The 20,111-nt window shown below is 35.3% G+C and overlaps 1 protein-coding gene and 1 pseudogene across 2 annotated transcripts in view; both read left to right on the forward strand.

The window, feature by feature from the left end:
* Positions 1-20,111, forward strand: part of KPNA3 (karyopherin subunit alpha 3) — a 100,717-nt gene that overhangs the window by 65,615 nt on the left and 14,991 nt on the right. For both annotated transcript variants that reach the window (XM_074329927.1, XM_074329928.1), the window contains exons 3-10: positions 3,913-4,002; positions 4,187-4,216; positions 4,305-4,357; positions 4,488-4,583; positions 8,075-8,160; positions 10,214-10,300; positions 10,693-10,862; positions 11,975-12,019. In XM_074329927.1, the coding sequence (XP_074186028.1) occupies positions 3,913-4,002; positions 4,187-4,216; positions 4,305-4,357; positions 4,488-4,583; positions 8,075-8,160; positions 10,214-10,300; positions 10,693-10,862; positions 11,975-12,019 (657 nt within the window). The remainder of the gene's footprint in view (positions 1-3,912; positions 4,003-4,186; positions 4,217-4,304; positions 4,358-4,487; positions 4,584-8,074; positions 8,161-10,213; positions 10,301-10,692; positions 10,863-11,974; positions 12,020-20,111) is intronic.
* LOC141571228 (ubiquitin-fold modifier 1 pseudogene) lies at positions 4,954-6,233 on the forward strand (annotated as a pseudogene).

A 20,111-nucleotide genomic window follows, 5' to 3' on the forward strand; every position in this document is an offset into this window, starting at 1 on the left:
AAAGTTTCAGTAAAGTTTATCTATCAACAGATAAACAGAACAAAAATTATTCTAACCCTAATCCCACTCTATTTTCCTCTAACTTTTTCAGAGCCCAAATAATCAAACTTTCAAAGACCATTTAGGAATCTTTCCTCCTACTACCTCAGTTATTTCAGGCATAAAAACAATATAAAGCATAACATTTAAAGCCTCATATATGCCCAATCTGGGGATAGCATTTTATCATTATATGTTTGCTGGCCTTTTCTGGTAAGGAAGCTGTTTTATTTCTAATTTGCTAGATTTTTTTCTTTCACCTTTTTAAGCCACACATAGGTGTTTAATTGTATTAAATTGTGCTTCTATTGAAATGTATATATAATTTACCCCTTTCATCTGTAAATGTGCTAGTTGACTTTCTAATGTTAAACTTAGAACTCTGCAATGTTGAACAGTTTTTCAAGTTCTGGAATATATCTTTTTTGGAATTAAAAAAATATATTTTATTTACGCAGAACTTTTTTTTCACCTATGTTCATAAGTGAAACTGGCTTATAAGCATCTTTCTCATGCTATCTTGGTCTGGTTGTTGGAGTCATAATTTTGCTAGCCTCATAAAATGAATTGTGGAATATTCTCTCTTTACCTTCTCTGAAATTATTTAATGAGGCTAAATTATCTATTCTTTGAATGTTTGCTGGAGTTCCATTTGTAAGTTTACCTTTTTTCAGAGGGTGGGAGAGGTTAAATTTTTAGCTATTGATATAATCTCTTTCATTATTTTTGGATTTATTCATGTTTTTCATTTCTTAAGGTAACTGGGTAAATTATTTTTATTTTTTCCACTAAGAAATTTCCCATTTCACCTAAGTTTTCAAATTTAATAGGCATAAAATTGCTCATATTTAAATTGTGGTGCACTGTTTCCAAAAATATCTATAATTCTCCTTCCTATATCCACACTTCTGGGTAGTCTGGTCGTACACGGATTCTAGGCATGGCTGTGTGACTTGCTTTGGCAATGGGACATTGAGCAAATGGACTTGAAAAGTGCTTACACATCCAAGCATGTCCTATTTTGCTGCTCTTATAATTCTAAAACCACCATGCGAACCTGAGCTAGCCTGCTGGAGGATGAGGCTATGTGGCGGACAACTACAGTCCCCGCCAACAGCGAGAAACGTGAGACCATCTTAGACCATCTAGTCACCAACTAATCCGCCAGCTGACCAGAGATGAATGAGGGAGCCCAAGAGACCAGTTGAATTGGCCCAAACTAGAAGAACCACTTTGCCAACAAACAGAATTATTAGCTGAATAAAATGGCCATTGTGTTAAGCCATTTAGTTTTGTAGTGGTTTATTATACAGCAAAAACTTAGTGATACACTAATATTTTAAAACATGCTACATATAAATATGCCTTTTAAATTTTTATTATTCTCTCTACTTGCTATAAATTCTTCTTGTGAAGTAACACTTTTAACTGTATTCCACATGTTCTGACATGTAATATTTTTCCTATTGTTCATTTCTAGTATTCCTAACTTCCACTAGGATTTCTTTGATGCCCAAATTACTTTAAAGTGCTTTAGTTTTTTCATAATTATGAGGTTTTTGTGACTTATCCACTGATTTCAAATTTAATCTTATTATGATCAGAGAACACAATCTGTACACCACTCTGAAATTACCTGACATTTGCTTTATACCAAAGTTTCTCACTCTACAACATAGGCCAAAGGAAATACTTAACAGTTTCTGATCAAGTAGTTAGGTCCAAACAATTCAGTAGTCATTTGGGGGAAGAAAAACACAAAAAAATCGAAAGAAAAAATGTTTATTTCACTCTGACAAAATATATGATCAAAAGAAATGCAGTGTGATCTAATGTTTAAAAATTGTGATCTACCTCAGGATCTAATAGTTCTGTGGTAGCTGAAGTATTTAACTTCATTTATTCATTTATTATTGACAATGATGGGTCTTTGACTGATTTCTCTTTGTAATTTTGTTTCACGTATGTATACTTGTAGTTTTTGTTTTATACATACTTGGGCATATGTTAGCAGACATATACAAGTTTAGAGTTATCAGTTTCTTAGTAAATTGTTTTTTTTAAAACTTAAGTAACAACCTCCACATCTGAATTAAAAACATCCTAACATGGGCCAAAATATCCTAGGGCATGAAAACCATACTATACATACTTTAACAAAAAATATGTACAAGCCAATGAAAGATCATCCCTGGGAAAGTTTCTGGTAATTTGATTAATAAAGGAGGATTCATGAAAAGCAGTAACTTAAACTGTCCCTTGACTTGACAGCCTAGAGATTTTCACCATCCTAGAGTCTGTACTACAATAAACTCAGCATCTATAAAAGGTATCCTGTTCTTTTCTCAAGTGGGAAGGGAGCTTAGAGAATGTGGTAAATCCAAGACCCAATCCAGGATTAGACATGGTAGTTTTCATGTTCCTTTAGTGTCCTTCATACCAGTAGTTCCTCAGTCTTTATCTTTTATGACGACATTTCTGAATTTTTGTTGTAGAATGGCAGGTTTGGGTTTGTCTGACTTTTCTCAGGTGGTGGTGGTGGTGGTGGTGGTGGTGGTTATTTTGGTCAGAAATACCACAGAGTGGTGGTGTTTTCTCAGTGCATCAGACTGGAAGGCACACAGTGGTGATTTGTCCTTTACTCATGATCATAACCTTTGTCACTAGTTCAGATGCTGTCTGCCAAGTTTTCCTCACTGTAAATTAATAAGTTTTGTGAGAAGCCACTTGAGACTATAAAATATCAATGTATGGAATTTAATATTTGTGAGATCTGTTGATTTAGAAATAATATAGAGTTGATTATTTGAGTAGTTACTAAAGAAGTATGCTGTCATATAAGTGGAAGTTGGTAATCTAATGATTAGCATATGTATAAGCATCAGTTTGTTTAAACATGCTGACTTATACTAGCTCAAAAGTAGATGTCATGCAGATAATCCAGTAAGTTTCAGATAGAGATATATTTCCAGTTTTAACTTTCGATTTGATCTGCATTTTAACATCAGTATTAATGCCTCTCTGATAACTTCTATTATAATCTTGTATTGAAGACTAGATAGTATAACCTTTGGAATTTTAAGTTGAGAGCATTTTAGAAATCATTTACTCAATCTTTATCTAATTTATCTCGGGTTAATTCTGTAGAGAAACTAAAAATTTAGGGAAAATTAATGATTTAACCTAGTTATATATTATGTGAAATGGTACAGGTTGCCATTACAAACAGTTGAAATCCCATAAAATGTAGAAATGTATTTGCTAGTAAAGAATTCATGTTTATAAAAGACAGATATCGAGTTTAAATCTGGGATTATGGTAAATAGGTGGCATTTATGCTAGTGAATTCCCATTCCCCGTAGTCCCAACAAGCGTACAAACTGTAACATGGTGCACTGAACTCTTTCCCAGTAAGCTGACTTCCTAATAAATTGCTTCAGGCAGCCATTAGCAGTAAGTAGATGAAAGCTAGCATACTAGTTGAAGTATATTTGCTAGACTTTTATAATAATAATGCATCCCCAAATTTAAATCTTCACTAAAGATTGGGAAACATAGTATTGGTCAAAACAGTTGGTGCTTAATAAGTTGTGTGTGTGTGTGTGTGTGTGTGTGTGTGTGTGTGTGTGTGACAGAGAGAGAGAGAGAGAGAGCGCGCGCGAGAAAACGAGAAAGCTGACTACAACTTGTTAATTTTGTTACTAGATCCAGAATGTGAATGTCATTGGTTTCAATATGCAAATTTAATTTACATTATCTTTATGTAGAGATTCAATATTTGTTTCGCAATTGCCTGATAAAGTTGAAATAATTTTAATTGATTTTTCATTATCAGCACCCTTCATGACTTCTTAACTATTGGTTGCCTTTCAGAATAAAAGAGATGAACACTTACTGAAAAAAAGGAATGTTCCCCAAGAGGAAAGTTTAGAAGATTCAGATGTTGATGCTGATTTTAAATCAGTAAGTTACCTTGTTCTTATAAAGTGTTTTTAAAATAATTTTTGTAATAACTAGAAAACTTCATTTTTAAGATCAATTGTACAATGACAATTAAGGTGTATTAATTTTTAACTTTAGTAAATTATTTAATAAATGTAATTTTGCTAATAAACTCTTTGCTGAACTCTCTTTTTTTCTTTTTAAGCAAAATGTAACACTAGAAGCTATATTGCAGGTATGTTATTAATTTAATATTCTCATTTTAAAATATTTTGAAATTTATTTATTTTTTTAATTTCTGAAATTTACATTTGGTGTTGCAGAATGCTACAAGTGATAACCCAGTGGTCCAGTTGAGCGCTGTCCAAGCTGCAAGGTAAATACTAATTTGTCCAGAGAAATTATGTCACACCTATGGTGTCTTAGCTGATAGTCTAGAAGTAGTACATTGTTATTTCTATTCATAGTTTGAAAATTATTACAACTTCTAATATTTCTCTTTCTAGAAAGCTGTTATCCAGTGACAGAAACCCACCAATTGATGACCTAATAAAATCTGGGATTTTACCAATTCTAGTCAAATGTCTAGAAAGGGATGATAAGTAAGTATGAATTTGATTACCTGTTCACTTTTTTTTAAGTTAACTGAAAATTCAGGATTCTTATTTAACCAATGAGTTCAGTTTGGTTTTGCATTTATTATGTTTTTAATTTGTTATTCATTTTATGTAATTTTCTTATTCTGTGATCATATTCAATAAGACTAAAGTGCTTCTCTTTTTAGTTTATGAAGTGTGTGTATTTTCTAGGAACGTTGTAGCTTCTGTTTATTGTCTAGTCTAACTTACCTTAAATAGTTGCAGTATTTATTTGTTAGTGTTTTTTTCAGTAATATTTTAAAAGAACCCAAATTGTGTTTGAGTTACTCTTTGCTTTGGTCTATATATAGATTAACCTCATGACTGAGTCAACATGAATGGTTTCCAGAACTGAGTAGCTCTTTCTTACCATGGCCATATATATTCCAGCTCATCCACTGATCTGCGAAGTCTTTAACAGAACTTCAACCATGATTAATTGTTCAGTTTCATGCTTTTTATTTGTGGTAAATTAAAAATAAGAGGGCAAGTTATACTTTTTCAGAATAGAAAGGAAAAAAAATACCACTTGGTGTCTTTAGAGGTACTCGCCCCATTTCCGTTAGTGTTTAGAGCTACTCCTATATGCTCATTAATCTGAGTTCACTGGAGAGAATGTAAGTTTGAATTCTAAAAATCTTTAGAAAAAAGGCTGGTTTTGCATTTTAGAGCATGTAGACTAAAATTTGGGTTATTTTGCAAAATGTCGTCTAAGGAATTGTTAGTTGACTAGATAGATAGAAATAATGGTATATAAATGTTGCCCCTAAGGGTTTTCCATTGTGTGTCACAACCACCCTTCTAAAAGCCCTAAACACTTTTTTTTAATACTGTTATGTATAGTTTCTATAACAAGATTTATTTAAGTAAAAATAAATTTTATTTCGGCTTTTTAAAAAAAATTCTATTCTCCATCTACCTTTAAGGCCCCCTTTTTGTTCTTGATCCGCTTCTCATTCTTTTCATCTTTTTTTTCTTTTACTTTTCCAGTTTTTGGCATAGACTCACTTGTGAGGGTGTATCTGTGAAATATAGCATATATACAGAAAGGAATGGTAAAAAATATACAGACCTGTGTAACTACTACCCAAAGCAAAAATAGAAAATTTTCAGTGGTTTCTATATGACTTTATGGATTTGTCATGGGAAGTTGTGTTATAAAAGACCATAGGCTGTGCAGCCAGATAGACCTTGGTTTAGATCCAGGGTTTGCTGTTGACCAAAACCCAAGGGGCTTTTGAGCCTCAGATACCCTCATCTATAAAAATTAGGTGGTGGGAGCGGTCCTGGGCACCACACAGGAAGTGGGGCTACTGGACAGAATCGGCATGGGGTCTCTATCCAGACCGGCCCCACCTTATTGTAGGTTTCTTTTAAGGTCACACTGATGTCAGACCCACGGCTACCATACAAAGTACTCAGTGTTCCCAAAAATACACCTTTCACATTACTCGTAAAATTTGTGGCAGAATAATTTAGTTTCTGCAGCAACAAGTGCATTTATTACCAATGATGGAATAGGAATAAATCCTACACAGTCTGCTGGAAATGCTTTGCTAAAACATGGATTCAGAACTGCAAATTATTCCTAGAGGTCATGTTGGAAGTTGTTAATATCCACTACTTGGAAGATAGGATTGCCTTTCAGAATAAATATCGGTGTTGTTGTAAAACTGAAATCAGGCATTTAAAATGCTATGAAAACACCAATGGCTGATGAAATAATGAAAGGTGATTGATTCTCTGTCCATTCTTGTTATTTCCTCTCTTCTTGTGAAGAGGGAATACTTATGCATTTAGGGTATCATCTCCACAGAAGATGCTACCTCACAACACACACAGCTAGTTCATTTGGGGTAAATGGATTATCCAACTGTGTTTTATTACTAGAGGATGCTTCCGATAATTCTTTCTGAGAACATTTGGAAAACTAAAATTTATTGAATTAAAAAAAATGAAAACTAAGGGGTTGTGAGGAATGGACATAAAATATACAAAACACTAACAATATCAAGCGTATAATAAATGTTCATTTATTGTTTACTTCTTGCACTCATTATTTTTTCTATGTCTTCTCTCTCTTTTCAAATGATGTCTTGGACGACTTTACCTGGCTTTGTGATTTTTTTTTTTATATCTTTCTGTTTTCTTATTTAAGGCCCTCATTTCCAGTATTTTGCCAAACCATATAGTCTGATTTAATAATCCTTTCTCCTTTCAGTCTGGGACAGTATATACTGTCTCATCATCTTTAATCTTACTGTTCTTTTACTACTCCTCTGCTTCTGCTACTTCTCAGTTCCCTGCCTTTTGCCAAAATTCATTATGTAGTTATTGTCTGCTACTTGATTTTCTCATCTGTTCCAGCTCTTTAAGCTCACTGTTTGCTGTATCTGTGACATTTATGCTTACAACCTCACTCTTTTGTGCAGTATATAGAGTTTGTTCTAAATCCCTAACCTTTGGTTCACTTTAGTTTTTGCACACTACCACCTCCTCCCACCTTGGTATTCTGTTTAAAGGAATTTATATTTTTCTTAGCTATCTATCTTATTGTAGATAATTCCCACTTAACAGGTCTCTCCTATATCAGCCTTTGACAATATTTTATTCGTTCTGCATCCCATGGCTTCCAACATTATTTTCTTCATTCCCCTTTTCAGTAGCACTCTATATTTAGTATGGCTGTAGAATAAACTGCAAGTTCTGAAGCTTGGGATTTGTGTCGCCTACACCCCCACTCCACCAACACACTCTTTTAGATGACTGTCCCTTCCAATTTCTTCCCCTGTTATGTTTTTCATGCCTTCTTGGCTTCAGCTCTCTTGATCTATTCCTGGTCGTCCATATACCCATGCTACTTTTATTTGTATATCCAGCTGTCAGTACCTTCCTTTCTTTATCCATCTTTGAAAAGCTAGTTCAGTATTTAATTTCTTTATGAGGCCTTCCATCACTATTCCAAATTATAATGTTTCATCCTTCCAGCAAAATTATGCAGCCTTATAGTATCTCCAGTACGTAAAGTAGATGGTATAGTGGGGTCAAATGGGGTCCCAGTGTGAAGATCAGTCTATAGAGGCTGTGGCAGTGAGTCAAATGAGATGATGAGGGCCTCAGTTAGCAGAGTGATATTACAGTGATGCTTCAATATAAGGAATATTTAGGAGGTAAAATTGATATGACTTATTGATTAGATGTTTGTGGGAGAGGAAGGAGTCAAGGAAAATAATGACCAGCTAAATGTTATAACTATCAGTGGACATAAAGAAGTAGGTTTACATTGACTGACTTTGGGAGCCAGTGAAACATTCAGGTGGAGATATCCAACAGGCAGTTGTACATAACAAGGTAAAATTCAAGGGCAAGGTAAACGATAACCATATCGATCTGCAGGTCATATATTTATGTGGGAGTTAGTGTGCCTAAAAATTCCTTTTTATTGTTTTTTACAGTCCTTCATTACAGTTTGAAGCTGCTTGGGCATTAACTAATATAGCATCAGGAACTTCTGCACAGACTCAAGCTGTTGTACAGTCTAGTAAGTAAAATAGCTTCCTTACTCACCGGACTTTTTTTTTAATAAAGGCAAGGAAGTAGAGTTTTATTGTAAAGACTAAATTTTATCTTGTAACATTTTTAAACTGGTGAATGTTATATTTTTGATGGTTGATATCTTTTCCATAGGTATCATTAACTTGTCATCAAATGATCTTAATTGTGGTTACTAGAAAGTGAATAGTTCTATCTTTTTGGGTAGAGACCATCTCCTAATAACAGGTTTTTAAATTTCTGTTTCTGATACCTCCACAGTGCTGAGTAGCTTATGCCTTTTAGCTTGTAACATAATAATATATATATATATTATATATATATAATATATAATATATATTTTTAATATATAATTATATATATTATATATATATAATTTTATTTTTTATTTTATTTTATTTTATATATATATATATATAAAATTTTAAATTATGCTTACTGCAAGATGCGATAACTGTCATTATCGTGTTCACCAAACTGACAAAAGCTCTGGAAAAAAACTAGATGTTACCAAGTACTAAGCTGACTTTAGGTGGTGCTTAAGATGATTTAGGTAGTGTGTGGTGTAGCAATAATTACACTGAGGTAGTGAGACTACTGTTCTTTCAGTTTTCTTTTTAGATATTTCAATAACGTCGAGGGGACAGCTTCCAGTTAGATGTTAGTTGTAACAAAGGGAACAGATTTTCAATAGAGACTAGCAGGTATAATTTAATAACAGTGTTTTGTTTTCATTTTTAATGTTTTGGTTATCTTCTATTTGTGGAAAGTGGTACTGGTCTTCTATTTATAGAGGTGAAAAATTGGTTAAATTATATATATGAGTTAGTTGAAACCCTCATACATTGCGGGCAGGAATATAAAATGGTACAGCCTCTTTGGAAAAAACAGTTTATCTAAAGGTTAATCATAGACCCAGCAGTTCCAATACTAGATGGAACCAAGAGATAGGAAAACATGTTCACACAAAGACTTGAATACAAATGTTTGCAGCCGCATTACTCATAATGGCCCCAAAATGGAAATAACCCAATAGCCATTAGATGATTAGTGGTAAACAAAATGTGGTACAAAATTGAATACTATTCAGCAGTAAAAAAAAAAAAAAAATTTAATATGGATACATGCTATAACATGGGTAAACCTTAAAAACCTTATGCTAAGTGAAAGAAGCCAAACACATAAAAAAACACATTATACAATTTTATCTATATGAAATTGTGCAGAATAAGAAAATCTGTAGAGACAGAAAGCAGATTAAATGGTTGCCTAGGGCTGGGGGAGTGGGCAGTAGGACTGCTATTGGTATAAGATTTCTTTTGGGGGTGATGGAAATGATGTAAAATTAGATTGAGGTGATAGCTACATAATAGCTCTTTTTAGTATAAATACTAAAAACCATTGAATTGTACACTTAGATAAATTATATTGTATGTAAATTACATCCCAATAAAGCTGTTAAGTAAATAATACAGATAGCGCAGAGATACAGCAAAAAATCCTGGAGGTAGTATACAACTGACTAAAATTTAAGAAACAGTGATCTGGTTTATGCTAAGTTTTCTACCCAGAATGAGTATAATACCAGTGTTTTAGAATTTGGGTTAATATATAAATTATGTAAAGAGTAGGATTTTAATGATAAATTATTTTTAAAAAATATACAGTAGGCCTGATATATAGGAATAATTAGTTCTTTAGTTAATCCCGTATCAGCAGTTGGTATCACATTGACTAAAGTATTATATTCTAAGGTTATGTGTTTGGGTAGGAACTCTTTTTTTTTTTTTTTTAAGTGCATTATAGGAAAAATTGCTGCTGTTTTCTTTTAATGATAAATAACAATTTTTATATACTGTTACTAGGTGTTTTACTCGAATATTACTAAGGGAATATAATAACTAAAATTGACTATTTTTAGGGTAAAAGTGTTTGCCCCATTTGTTCATTCAGGTTCTGTGTATTTTATCAGCTTATTTAGGCTTCAGTCTATAAACTCTTCAACATTTTGCAGTCTAAATACCAGCTTTTCTGTATTATAGATGCCGTACCTCTTTTTCTGAGACTTCTCCATTCACCCCATCAGAATGTTTGCGAACAAGCAGTATGGGCTTTAGGAAACATTATAGGTAAGTGGCGTTTAGGTTTGAAAAGACTCCAATTAAGAATCTTAATTAACTTTTTTCCTGCATTGGCATAGCCATTACACACTATGTTTCCTCTAATTTTAATGTGGGTTGACTATCTTCTTGCCTCATAACTTAAATGGTACCTCTAATAGTACCTACTTCCTTAAAACGGTACCTCTTTGAAACAGATATGCAATTTGCTATCAGGATTGGTAGGTTAAATTTATGTTCCCCCAAAATCAAAGTCTGGAGAAAACAGCAACACTCAATGCCCTTGACTCTTGGTGAGGAAACATAGCACATCAGTGTCCCAACATGAGCCATTGCATACATTTCAGACTTTCTCATCCTGAATGTAATTTTTTTTTTAAATACAATTTTCATTTCTGTAGGTGATGGTCCTCAATGTAGAGATTATGTCATATCACTGGGAGTTGTCAAACCTCTTCTGTCCTTCATCAATCCCTCCATTCCCATCACCTTCCTTCGGAACGTCACATGGGTCATTGTCAATCTCTGCAGGAATAAGGACCCCCCACCGCCTATGGAGACAGTTCAGGAGGTAAATGAAGAATGGCAAAGGCCAGATGGTATATTTTCCCTATGTTTATGCTTTACATTTTCATGTACAGGGAATGAAATAATACATATTTCATTGCAGGTATGAGATTTTTTAAGTACCGTGTCATTTAATTTTTGACTCTTGTGCAAAAATATGGCACCTGAGAGAATGTCGGTCCATCCTAATTCTGACTTTTAAATGACTATTTTCATAAAAAGAAAGTATCCCAAAGTTTTATTACAACACTGCATTGGTGGTTTAACACGTAAAAAATAAATAAACGATAAAACTAGTGTACTTATTAGAAATGTTCTTGAGTGAATTTGCATTAAGTCCATTGAAATTTCCCTTGATTTCTGACAAAATTAATGTTCTTGAATGTGTAAAAGTAAACAAAGTAAAACGTTTCTATTTATATCTAATTTATAAATGGATTTTAGTAATTTTTAAGTTTTCAAAAATCCTATGTAATCTTTAATCTCTTGACTATAGAGAAATGTTGACTATGAATCTTTTTAATTGACACCTTTTGTTAGCTTTTGCTACCTTTTGCTGTTACGGAAAGTCTAGTGTGATTCCCCCGCCCCTTTCTCCTTCCCTCCCTCCCAAATTTTAAAAAAAGATCTGTGAGGCCTGAGTTTAGCAAACTTTATACTGGGTATAATTTTCTTGACTAAATCTGAGCTCAGAAACTAATTTGACTCAAATAGCTTATGAAATAAAACTTGTATTTGCTTTAAGCAGGTGAGATGATGATGGCAGTTTTAAGAGTAGCTTTTTAAAAACAGCTACACTGTATACTAGCATCTCCATTCTTTCCACTTGACATTAGATGTCATAATGAAGGTTACTGAAAACAAATGTTTTTCCTTTAAGGTACATTAATCTCGGTCAGATGTGTTTGAATATTTTGATGGCCATCTGAAATATTTTTGGTTTTTCAGATTGAATTGATCAGATTTTCATTTTCCTAATAGAAAGTCAAACAAATTTAATATTGTCTTTCTTGCCCTGCAAATAGTATTTACTGTTTTTTGTATCACAGTTATTCATTTTTACAAAGACATATTTATCAACTCTGGTGTTACTTATTGTCTGTCTTCTCTCCTCAGATTTTGCCAGCATTATGTGTCCTCATATACCATACGGACATAAATGTAAGTAAAGCAGAAGCTTAAATTTGGGATTTTGTTGTTGATGGAAGTAGACAGCTTATATATTCTTTAGGCTTTTAATAAGTGTCAGCATATATTTTATTAAGTTGTTAAACTTCTACAGTGCATAAGCAGTTTTCAGAAATAGGATTAAGGTTAAATTAAGTTTAGCTTAAATCATCCAAACAAAATGCTAACTTTAGAGAAAATATCACATATATAGTTTATTTATTTATCTGTATCATTATTAGTATTGTTTTAAAATATTAGTGTTTATTAAACAGTAAAAACTTGATAAAATATTTTCATTTTTTAAAAAATCTCATTTGCTTCTTATAATAGGTAGGCTAGGTATCATTGTCCCCATTTTACAAAATATGAAACTGAGCCTCAGGGGAAAGGGTAAGTGACTTATTCAAAGTTGCAGAGCTTGTAAGGGTCAGAGTCTATGTTCAAAACAGATCTTCTGATGACAGTTCTTGTGTACTTTCCATGAAACCACACTGCCTCTCAGGCTCACCTTTTGAGGTTTAGTATTGAAGAATATCAAGTATAGTTTTAAATGCAAATGCATTTTTAGATGATTTGTTAATTATATGAGATTCAGTTAAGTGTTTACTATATATATATTCGGGCAAATATTTTTATTAGGCAATCTGAAAATTCTCCAAAATGTAGCAAAGCAAAGTGTTACTCTTCCATTGAGTAAAACAATGAGTAAATTTCGTTAAATCTAGAGTTGATTCTAGCATTGATCTGGCTTCTGTTGTTCCAAATGAGATCTCTTTCTGATTTGTTGTAGTTTGTATTTTTATAATCTTATCTTTGTTTATATACACACATAATGCATATGTGTGTTTGTGCCAGAATTGTGTGTTTGTGCCAGAATTGTGTGATTTATCATTGGGAAAAAGAAAATACGTATTTGCTTACATTTCTCGAGAGGCAGTGTAGTTCATATAAAAATACTGAACCACATTTCTCTAGTTTATTTTAGGACATTAAGCTCTTAGGAACGAGTCTTTTAAAGGTAACTGAAGTAACTTTTTATTTGTGATATTATCCTGAAGTATCATAACAATTAAATGAAACCTTTTTAGTTATATGCTATCCTATTTCCAAAATGGATAGAAAAGTTACTTAGCAAAAGACATACAAGATAAATACATGTCATAAAAAACAAGGAGGAGGTAAAATTATACCAAAAAAAATGTATTTGTTGCTATCGGACGCCAATTTTAGTTTTATGCTTTCTGACAGCCAAGATTAAAAGGGAAATAAGTAAAATATATTTCCATCAAGGCTTTTCCCCAGGACATTGTGGAATTGATTATAGGTAAATAAAAGCTTCTACCACCTGTTGATTATGGTTATTCAAAGCCAGGGTGTTAAAGTGGCAAAGTACTGTAGTTATAGGTATGTTTGTCAAGTTTAACAAGCAATCACAGATTATTCCACTAAAGCCAGAATTGTGCCAGGAATTATAGGCTCAAAAATAAAGAAGATATAGAGACCCTGCCCTCTAAGACCTCAACATTAGTAGCAGGTAAAAAAAGTGCAAGGAATGAACTTTGTCTATGACTATGCTAAATCTATTTCTATAGTCTCTTTTATCCTACCAGCACCTTTATGAGATGTTTTTCCTCTTACTTTACAAATAAGGATATTGAAACTCAGTAATACAAATTAACCTAACTAAAGTCACAGAATGATGAATAAGAGCCATAGCTGAAAATTGAAACCAGGTCAAAGGCCTATGCTCTGTCATACCATGATCACATGAACACACATTATGGTGTGTAAACAAGAAAACAAAGTGAAATAGAGGAATGACCAAAGTGATAGGTTAGGGAAGCACATCTTTCTGGCAACCAGAACACGTCACTGAGAGAGGAACATTTGAAATAAGCATTACAAGGAGAAAGATGGTGGTAGAAGTGACAAAGATGATTGTTAATAGTACTTATTAAAGGTTTAAAATATGCTAGGCACTGTTTGAAGTACTTTTCATATGTTCACTCATTTATTGCTTACAAAAACCCTGTGAGATTGCTACTGTCATCATCTCCATCTTACAAATGTGGTAAAAGAGGCAGATATAATTAAGTAATTTCTCTAAAGTTATGTAACTATGATAAGTAGGGTTTTGTCAAGTTGATAAAGTAATTTCAGGAACAAGAGGAAAGTTTCAGGACTCAAGAATATATGGAGGGTTTGGTGAATACAGGTAGTTAATAACACAGCACATTTGTTAGGGAGTTAAGTTGCAGGGTTTTGAATCCAGTGTTAAGGAGTTTTGGCTTCATTTTGTAATCAGTACAGAGTCATTGAAGATTTTTAAATAGGAGTGATGTGCCCTTATCTATTATAGACAGATAACTTAAAATTGGCCAGGTAGATTTGGAACAGGGAAAATTTGAATGTAGGCAGGCCTGTTATCATAGTAGGGTTAAGGAAGTTGATGAAGCAGTAATGGTTAGGAGAGGAAAATACTAGTGTTAAGAGATAAAGTGAGTAGAACTTCAAGAAGAAAGGATCAAAGAAGAAGTAAAAATGACTTTGGTTTCTAATTTAACAATTTGAATAGATAATAATGCCATAAACTATCATAAGGAATAAAAAAGATGTGACTAGTACAGGAAGACGATTTTATTCTAGGACGGACACGTTGATTCTGATTTACTTGTTCCTGCACAGCAATGTTTCCAAAAAGGAAAAGGCAACAGAGATTTGAGATTTATCAATATTTAAGGGATTCATAAAAATATGGACATTGAACAAGATTCAACAAAGGGCTAAAAATTTAACTCTAAGGAATCCTCTTCATTTGAGCCAGCAGCAAGGGAAGAGGAACCTGCAAAAGAGTTATTTTTTTAAAGTAATTTTTTTGTTTTTTAATTACAGTTGACATACGATATTAGATTAGTTTCAGGTGTCCAGCATAGTGAAATATAGTACCCATCTGACACCACACATCGTTACTACAATATTATTGACTATTTTCCCTATGCTTTGCTTTACGTCCCCATGACTATTTTGTAATGACCAATTTGTATGTCTTAATCCCTTTCCCTTTTCACCCATCCCCCCAACACCCCTCCCATCTGGCAACCATAATATGTTCTCTTTATTGATGAGCCTGTTTCTGTTTTGTTTGTTTATACTGTTCTTTAGATTCCACATATAAGCGAAATCACATTGCATCTGTCTTTCTCTGTCTGACATACTCAACTCAGCACAATATCCTTCAGGCCCATTCATGCCCCCACAGATGGCAAGAACCCATTCCTCCCTTCCATGGCTGAACAATATTCCATTGTATATATGTACCACCTCCTCTGTATCCATTCTTTCATTGACAGACCCCCCGGCTGCCTCCACATCTTGGCCATTGTAGACAATGCTGCAATGAACATATGTATGCACAGGTCCCCTTGAAGTAGCATTTTGGATTTCTTCCGATAAATATCCCGAAGTTGGATTACTGGGTCTTTCTTTGTCTCTTGTTATAGCTTTTATTTTAAAGTCTGTTTTGTCTGATGTAAGTATTGCTACCCCAGCTTTTTTTTTTTCCCCTTCCAGTTTCATGAAATATCTTTTTCCATCTCTTTACTTTCAGTCTGTGTGTGTCTTTCGATCTAAAGTGAGTCTCTTGTGAAAGCATATGTAAGGGTTTTGTTTTCTTCTCCATGCAACAACCTTACGTCTTTTGTTCGGAGCATTTAATCCATTTACATTGGAAGTAATTGTTGATAGATATGTAATTGCCATTTTGTTATTCATATTTTCGATCTTTTTTTCTTCTTAAAGAAGTTCCCTTAACATTTCTTAAAATACTGGTTTGCTATTTAAGCTCTGTTAGCTTTTTCTTGTCTGGAAGCTCTTTATTTCTCCTTCAATTTTAAGTGATATCCTTGCTGGATAGAATAATCTTGGTTGTAGGTCCTTACTTTTCATCACTTTGAATATTTCCTGCCAATCCCTTGTGGCCTGCAAAGTTTCTGTTGAGAAATCAGCTGACAGTCTTATGGGAGCTCCCTTGTAGGTAACTAAGTGCTTTTCTCTTGTTGCTTTTAAGATTCTCTCTTTGTCTTTAAGCTTAGGCATTTTAATTATGATGTGTCTTGGTGTGGCCTCTTTGGGTTCATCTTGTTTGGGGCTCTCTGCACTTCCTGGGCTTGTAGGTCTAGTTCCTTGACCAGGTTACAAGATTTTTGTCATTATTTCTTCAAATAGGTTTTCAATTCCCTTCTCTTTTTCTTTCTGGTACCTCTGTGGTTTGAATGTTGGTACGTTTGATGTTGTCCCAGAGGCCACTTAAACTAGCTTCTTTTTGGATTCTTTTTCGTTTTGCTGTTCTGTTTGGGTGTTTTCTGCTACCTTAACTTATAAATCTCTGATTCAGACTTCTGCTTCATTTAAGCTCCTGTTGATTACCTGTAATGTATTCTTTATTTCAGTTATTGTAGTCTTCATTTGTGACTGGTTCTTTTTTGTTTTCTATCTCCATTTTTGTTTCCTATCTCTTTTTTGAAGTTCTCCCTGACATCATTGAGCATCCTTATAACTAGTGTTTTGAACTCTGAGTCTGGTAGATTGCTTGTCTCCATTTTGATTAGTTCTTTTTCTGGAGCTTTGTTCTCTTCATTCATTTGGGACATGTTTCTTTGTCTCCCCATTTTGACTGCCTCCCTGTGTTTGTTTCTATGTATTAGAAACAAACTCCTGGTCTTAGTAAAATGGCCTTATGTAGTAGGTGTCCAGCGGGACCCAGTGGCACAATCTCCGTGGTCACCTGAGCCGTGTGCTTCAGGTGAGTCCCTTATGTGGGTTGTGTGTGCCCTCCTGCTATAGTTGAGCCTTGGTTGCTGTTTGCACATCAGTGGGAGGAGCTGACCTTCAGGCTGATTGGTTGTAAGGACTGGCTGTGACTTCAGTGGAGGAGCTGTTTTGTGGGGGCTGAGCCTACCGAGCAGGATTTGCTGGAGTAGGGCTCAGGTGCCTGCCCAGTCTGCCTTTGTGTTTGTCATCTGTGCAGGTGGCCTGGTACTGATCCAGTATGGTTCAAAGCAGGCCAGAGGGTGTGCCAGCCCTGGGGCCTCCTGTGAGGGGCCCCACCACAGGCTAAGTTCAGCTGCAGCCTGTGCCCTGCCCAGGGACACCTAGCATGGCCACAAATCACTCTGTAGATGTCTCACCCACGCTGGACTTGGAGGTGCCTGGGAAAAGCTAAGCTATGAACCAAGGCCAGCTGCTACTAGTGCCCGGCTTGGGGCGGCTTAGTAAGAGGTGAGGGGCACACCAAGCCAGATGCTGCTTGTTGGGGTTTGTGAACCTTTCAGAGATTTTAGGAAAGTCCACAGCATGAGCCAAGGTGGGCCATTTGTATGGAAAAGCCACTGGAAGCGCCTTGGCTGGGACTGCAGGTTGTTTAGGGCAGGGTCTCAGGGAATCACCAGGGGAGACTACCAGTTTTGCCACATTGATGACAACTTACTAAATATGGCATCCGTCTGCGTCTGCATGCTGGGATGGGGGAGGGATGAACAGAGGAACAATGTTTACTGCCAGCACTCCTGTTGGTAGAAAACTGCTCCTCCAGCCCTTGCGTGAACCCAGACAATTCAGTTCCTCCCATGTGTCCCTGACACCTTTTGAGCTGCTGCCCCAGCCCTGGAGCTCAAAGCGAGTGAGTCCATTAGTGAGTAAGTCCATGCGCAGGCCCTTTAAGAGGAGTGCCTGGGACTGCAGCCACCCTCAGCTCACTCAGCCACAATCTCTGTTAGTTTTCACAGCCAGAAGTTGAGGGGACTTCTCTTTTTAGCACTAGAACCCTGGGCTGGGCAGCCTGGTATGTGGCTGGGACCCTTTGCTTCTCACGGGGTCCTCCGTAACCAAGGCATCTCTCCCAATTTTTAGCCTCCACTCGCGGGTGTGGGACCAACTCAATCCGTATCTTCTCCCCTCCTACCAGTGTTAATGTGGCTTTTTCTGTATATTCTGAGTTGTAGGAATTCTAGACTTGAGGCAATTCTTAATGATGGTTGTTCTGTAGTTTAGTTGTAATGTTGATGTGGTCATCAGAGGATGCAAGCACAGCATTTACCTACTTCACCATCTTGACTGGAAGTCTGCAACAGAGTTTTAAAAATAAAGAGATGGAAGCATAAATTATGAAACAAAGTGTAGGGGGCAAAAGGCAGCAATTTAGCAGATTCTAGATCATGCAGAGTCTTGTAGACCACCTTAAGAGCCATATGTCCTTTTTTTGTAGCTGATAGAGAGCCAGAGAATAATGATCTAATTTATATTTTGGATTGATAACTCATACTACTAAATGGTATGTAGATTTTAGGGGAAATTGGAGTTGAGAAGATAGATCAGGGGTGATTTTGTGGTATGGATGGGAGAGAAAATGAGGACCAGTACTAGAGCTTAGACATTTTGAATAAAAAGATAAGACTTGAGAAATATTTAGATGATAAAATTTGCTAGTTTTGTTCTGGGTGGTGAGAATAAAAAGGACTCAGGGATAATATCCAGCTTTCTAAGTTGGATTTTAGGGTAAGACACAACAGAAAACAAGAATAGCAGCAGGAAAAAGTATAAAACAGCAGGAATGCTTTAATTTGAGACAATGACTGGTGTGAATGCTGGAGAAGCTAGGTTGGGGTGTGGAGATAATTAAGTGGTTTATGGACTTTAATATGCCTCTGTGACATTAGCAGGAAAACTTTATATTGACCCTGAGGACAAGAGAAGAAATCTGGACCAATTTCAAGTCAATCTGTGCTTACTACTTTCTAGTTATTTTGTTACTTTAAGTTAATTTGCAATTGCTGTGATTCTGTAACATTTGGTTTTCCTGCCCTTTTCAAAGTTGTTCATCCATGATTTGACATGCCTAGACAATTTTGAGTGTTACCTAACATTTGATACATATCTAGCTTATTTTACGAGTGGTACAAAATGAAATTAATCATTCGTAGCAGGTTGGTTATGTGCTGAGACTTGGATGGCATAAGTGTGTTGGGGTCCCTGAGACCACCCTCAAGTTCAGTGATTTGCTAGAAGGAATCACTGAAAAGCTGTTAAACTCTTGCTTATGGTTTATTAAAGAAATGTTAAAATCAAAGGCAAAAGACGCACAGGGTAGGGTTTAGGAGAAACCAGGTGCAAGCTTCCCTTGTTCTCTCCCAGTGGAGTTCCAAGGACAGCGCTTTATTCTCCCAGCAACCATGTGTGACAGCACATATGCAGTATTGCCAACCAGAAGCTCCTGAACTTTGGTGTCCAGCGTTTTTATTGATGATCAGTCACATATGCATGAACAGCCTGCATGACTAACCTTAGCTACTCAATCTCCATCCCCTCCCAGAGGTCAGAGTGATAGAGTAAGGCCCAAGGCCCCGGGCAAACAAAAAGAGGTGTTCACCATAATATCACATTGTTAGCATAAGCTGTCTGTCTGGACCCAAGGCCTCAGGTATGCAGTGTTACCAGGCAGGGTAATACAAGGGTTTAGATTATCTTGAAGGAGCTAATCAACAACCAGTCCTTTCTTTGGAATGTGTAGGATGTGAGTACCCCAAGCTTACTCAGTTACCTCTCACTGCATGTAAGGATTATATGTAAGTGTACACTTGAAACTTGGTTCAGCTCTGGTTGTCTCTGAAGCATGCGTGAAGTTAACATCCATAGATATTCCCTAGACATCTAATCTTTCATAAACCTTTTAGCTTTTGTCCTGTGTTTTCCCTATCTTGTTCTAGAACAAGCACTTTAGGACAAAAATACTCTCTTTTCATTCAATAAAAATGTATTTGTATTCCTCATACCTTTTTTTATCAAACACCCATCTTATTCTCTATATGCAGTCGTTTTCATCACCATAACATCCCAATCAGGCTTTGTATGAGTGGATGGATCTTAATGTGAGGCATTTTCTGCCCTTTTATGCCTTTTGAAATGACACTAAGGTCTCCAAACTTACCATCCTGGTTTCCCACCTGGTTGGTTAGCCCCAAAGCCAGCAGGGCAGTGGGCAACTAACTGTATGTCATTGTTTTTTCCTTTTTTTTTTTTTTTAATTTTT

This window comes from Rhinolophus sinicus, linkage group LG04 (assembly GCF_036562045.2).
Source record: "Rhinolophus sinicus isolate RSC01 linkage group LG04, ASM3656204v1, whole genome shotgun sequence".
Classification (NCBI taxonomy): Eukaryota; Metazoa; Chordata; class Mammalia; order Chiroptera; family Rhinolophidae; genus Rhinolophus; species Rhinolophus sinicus.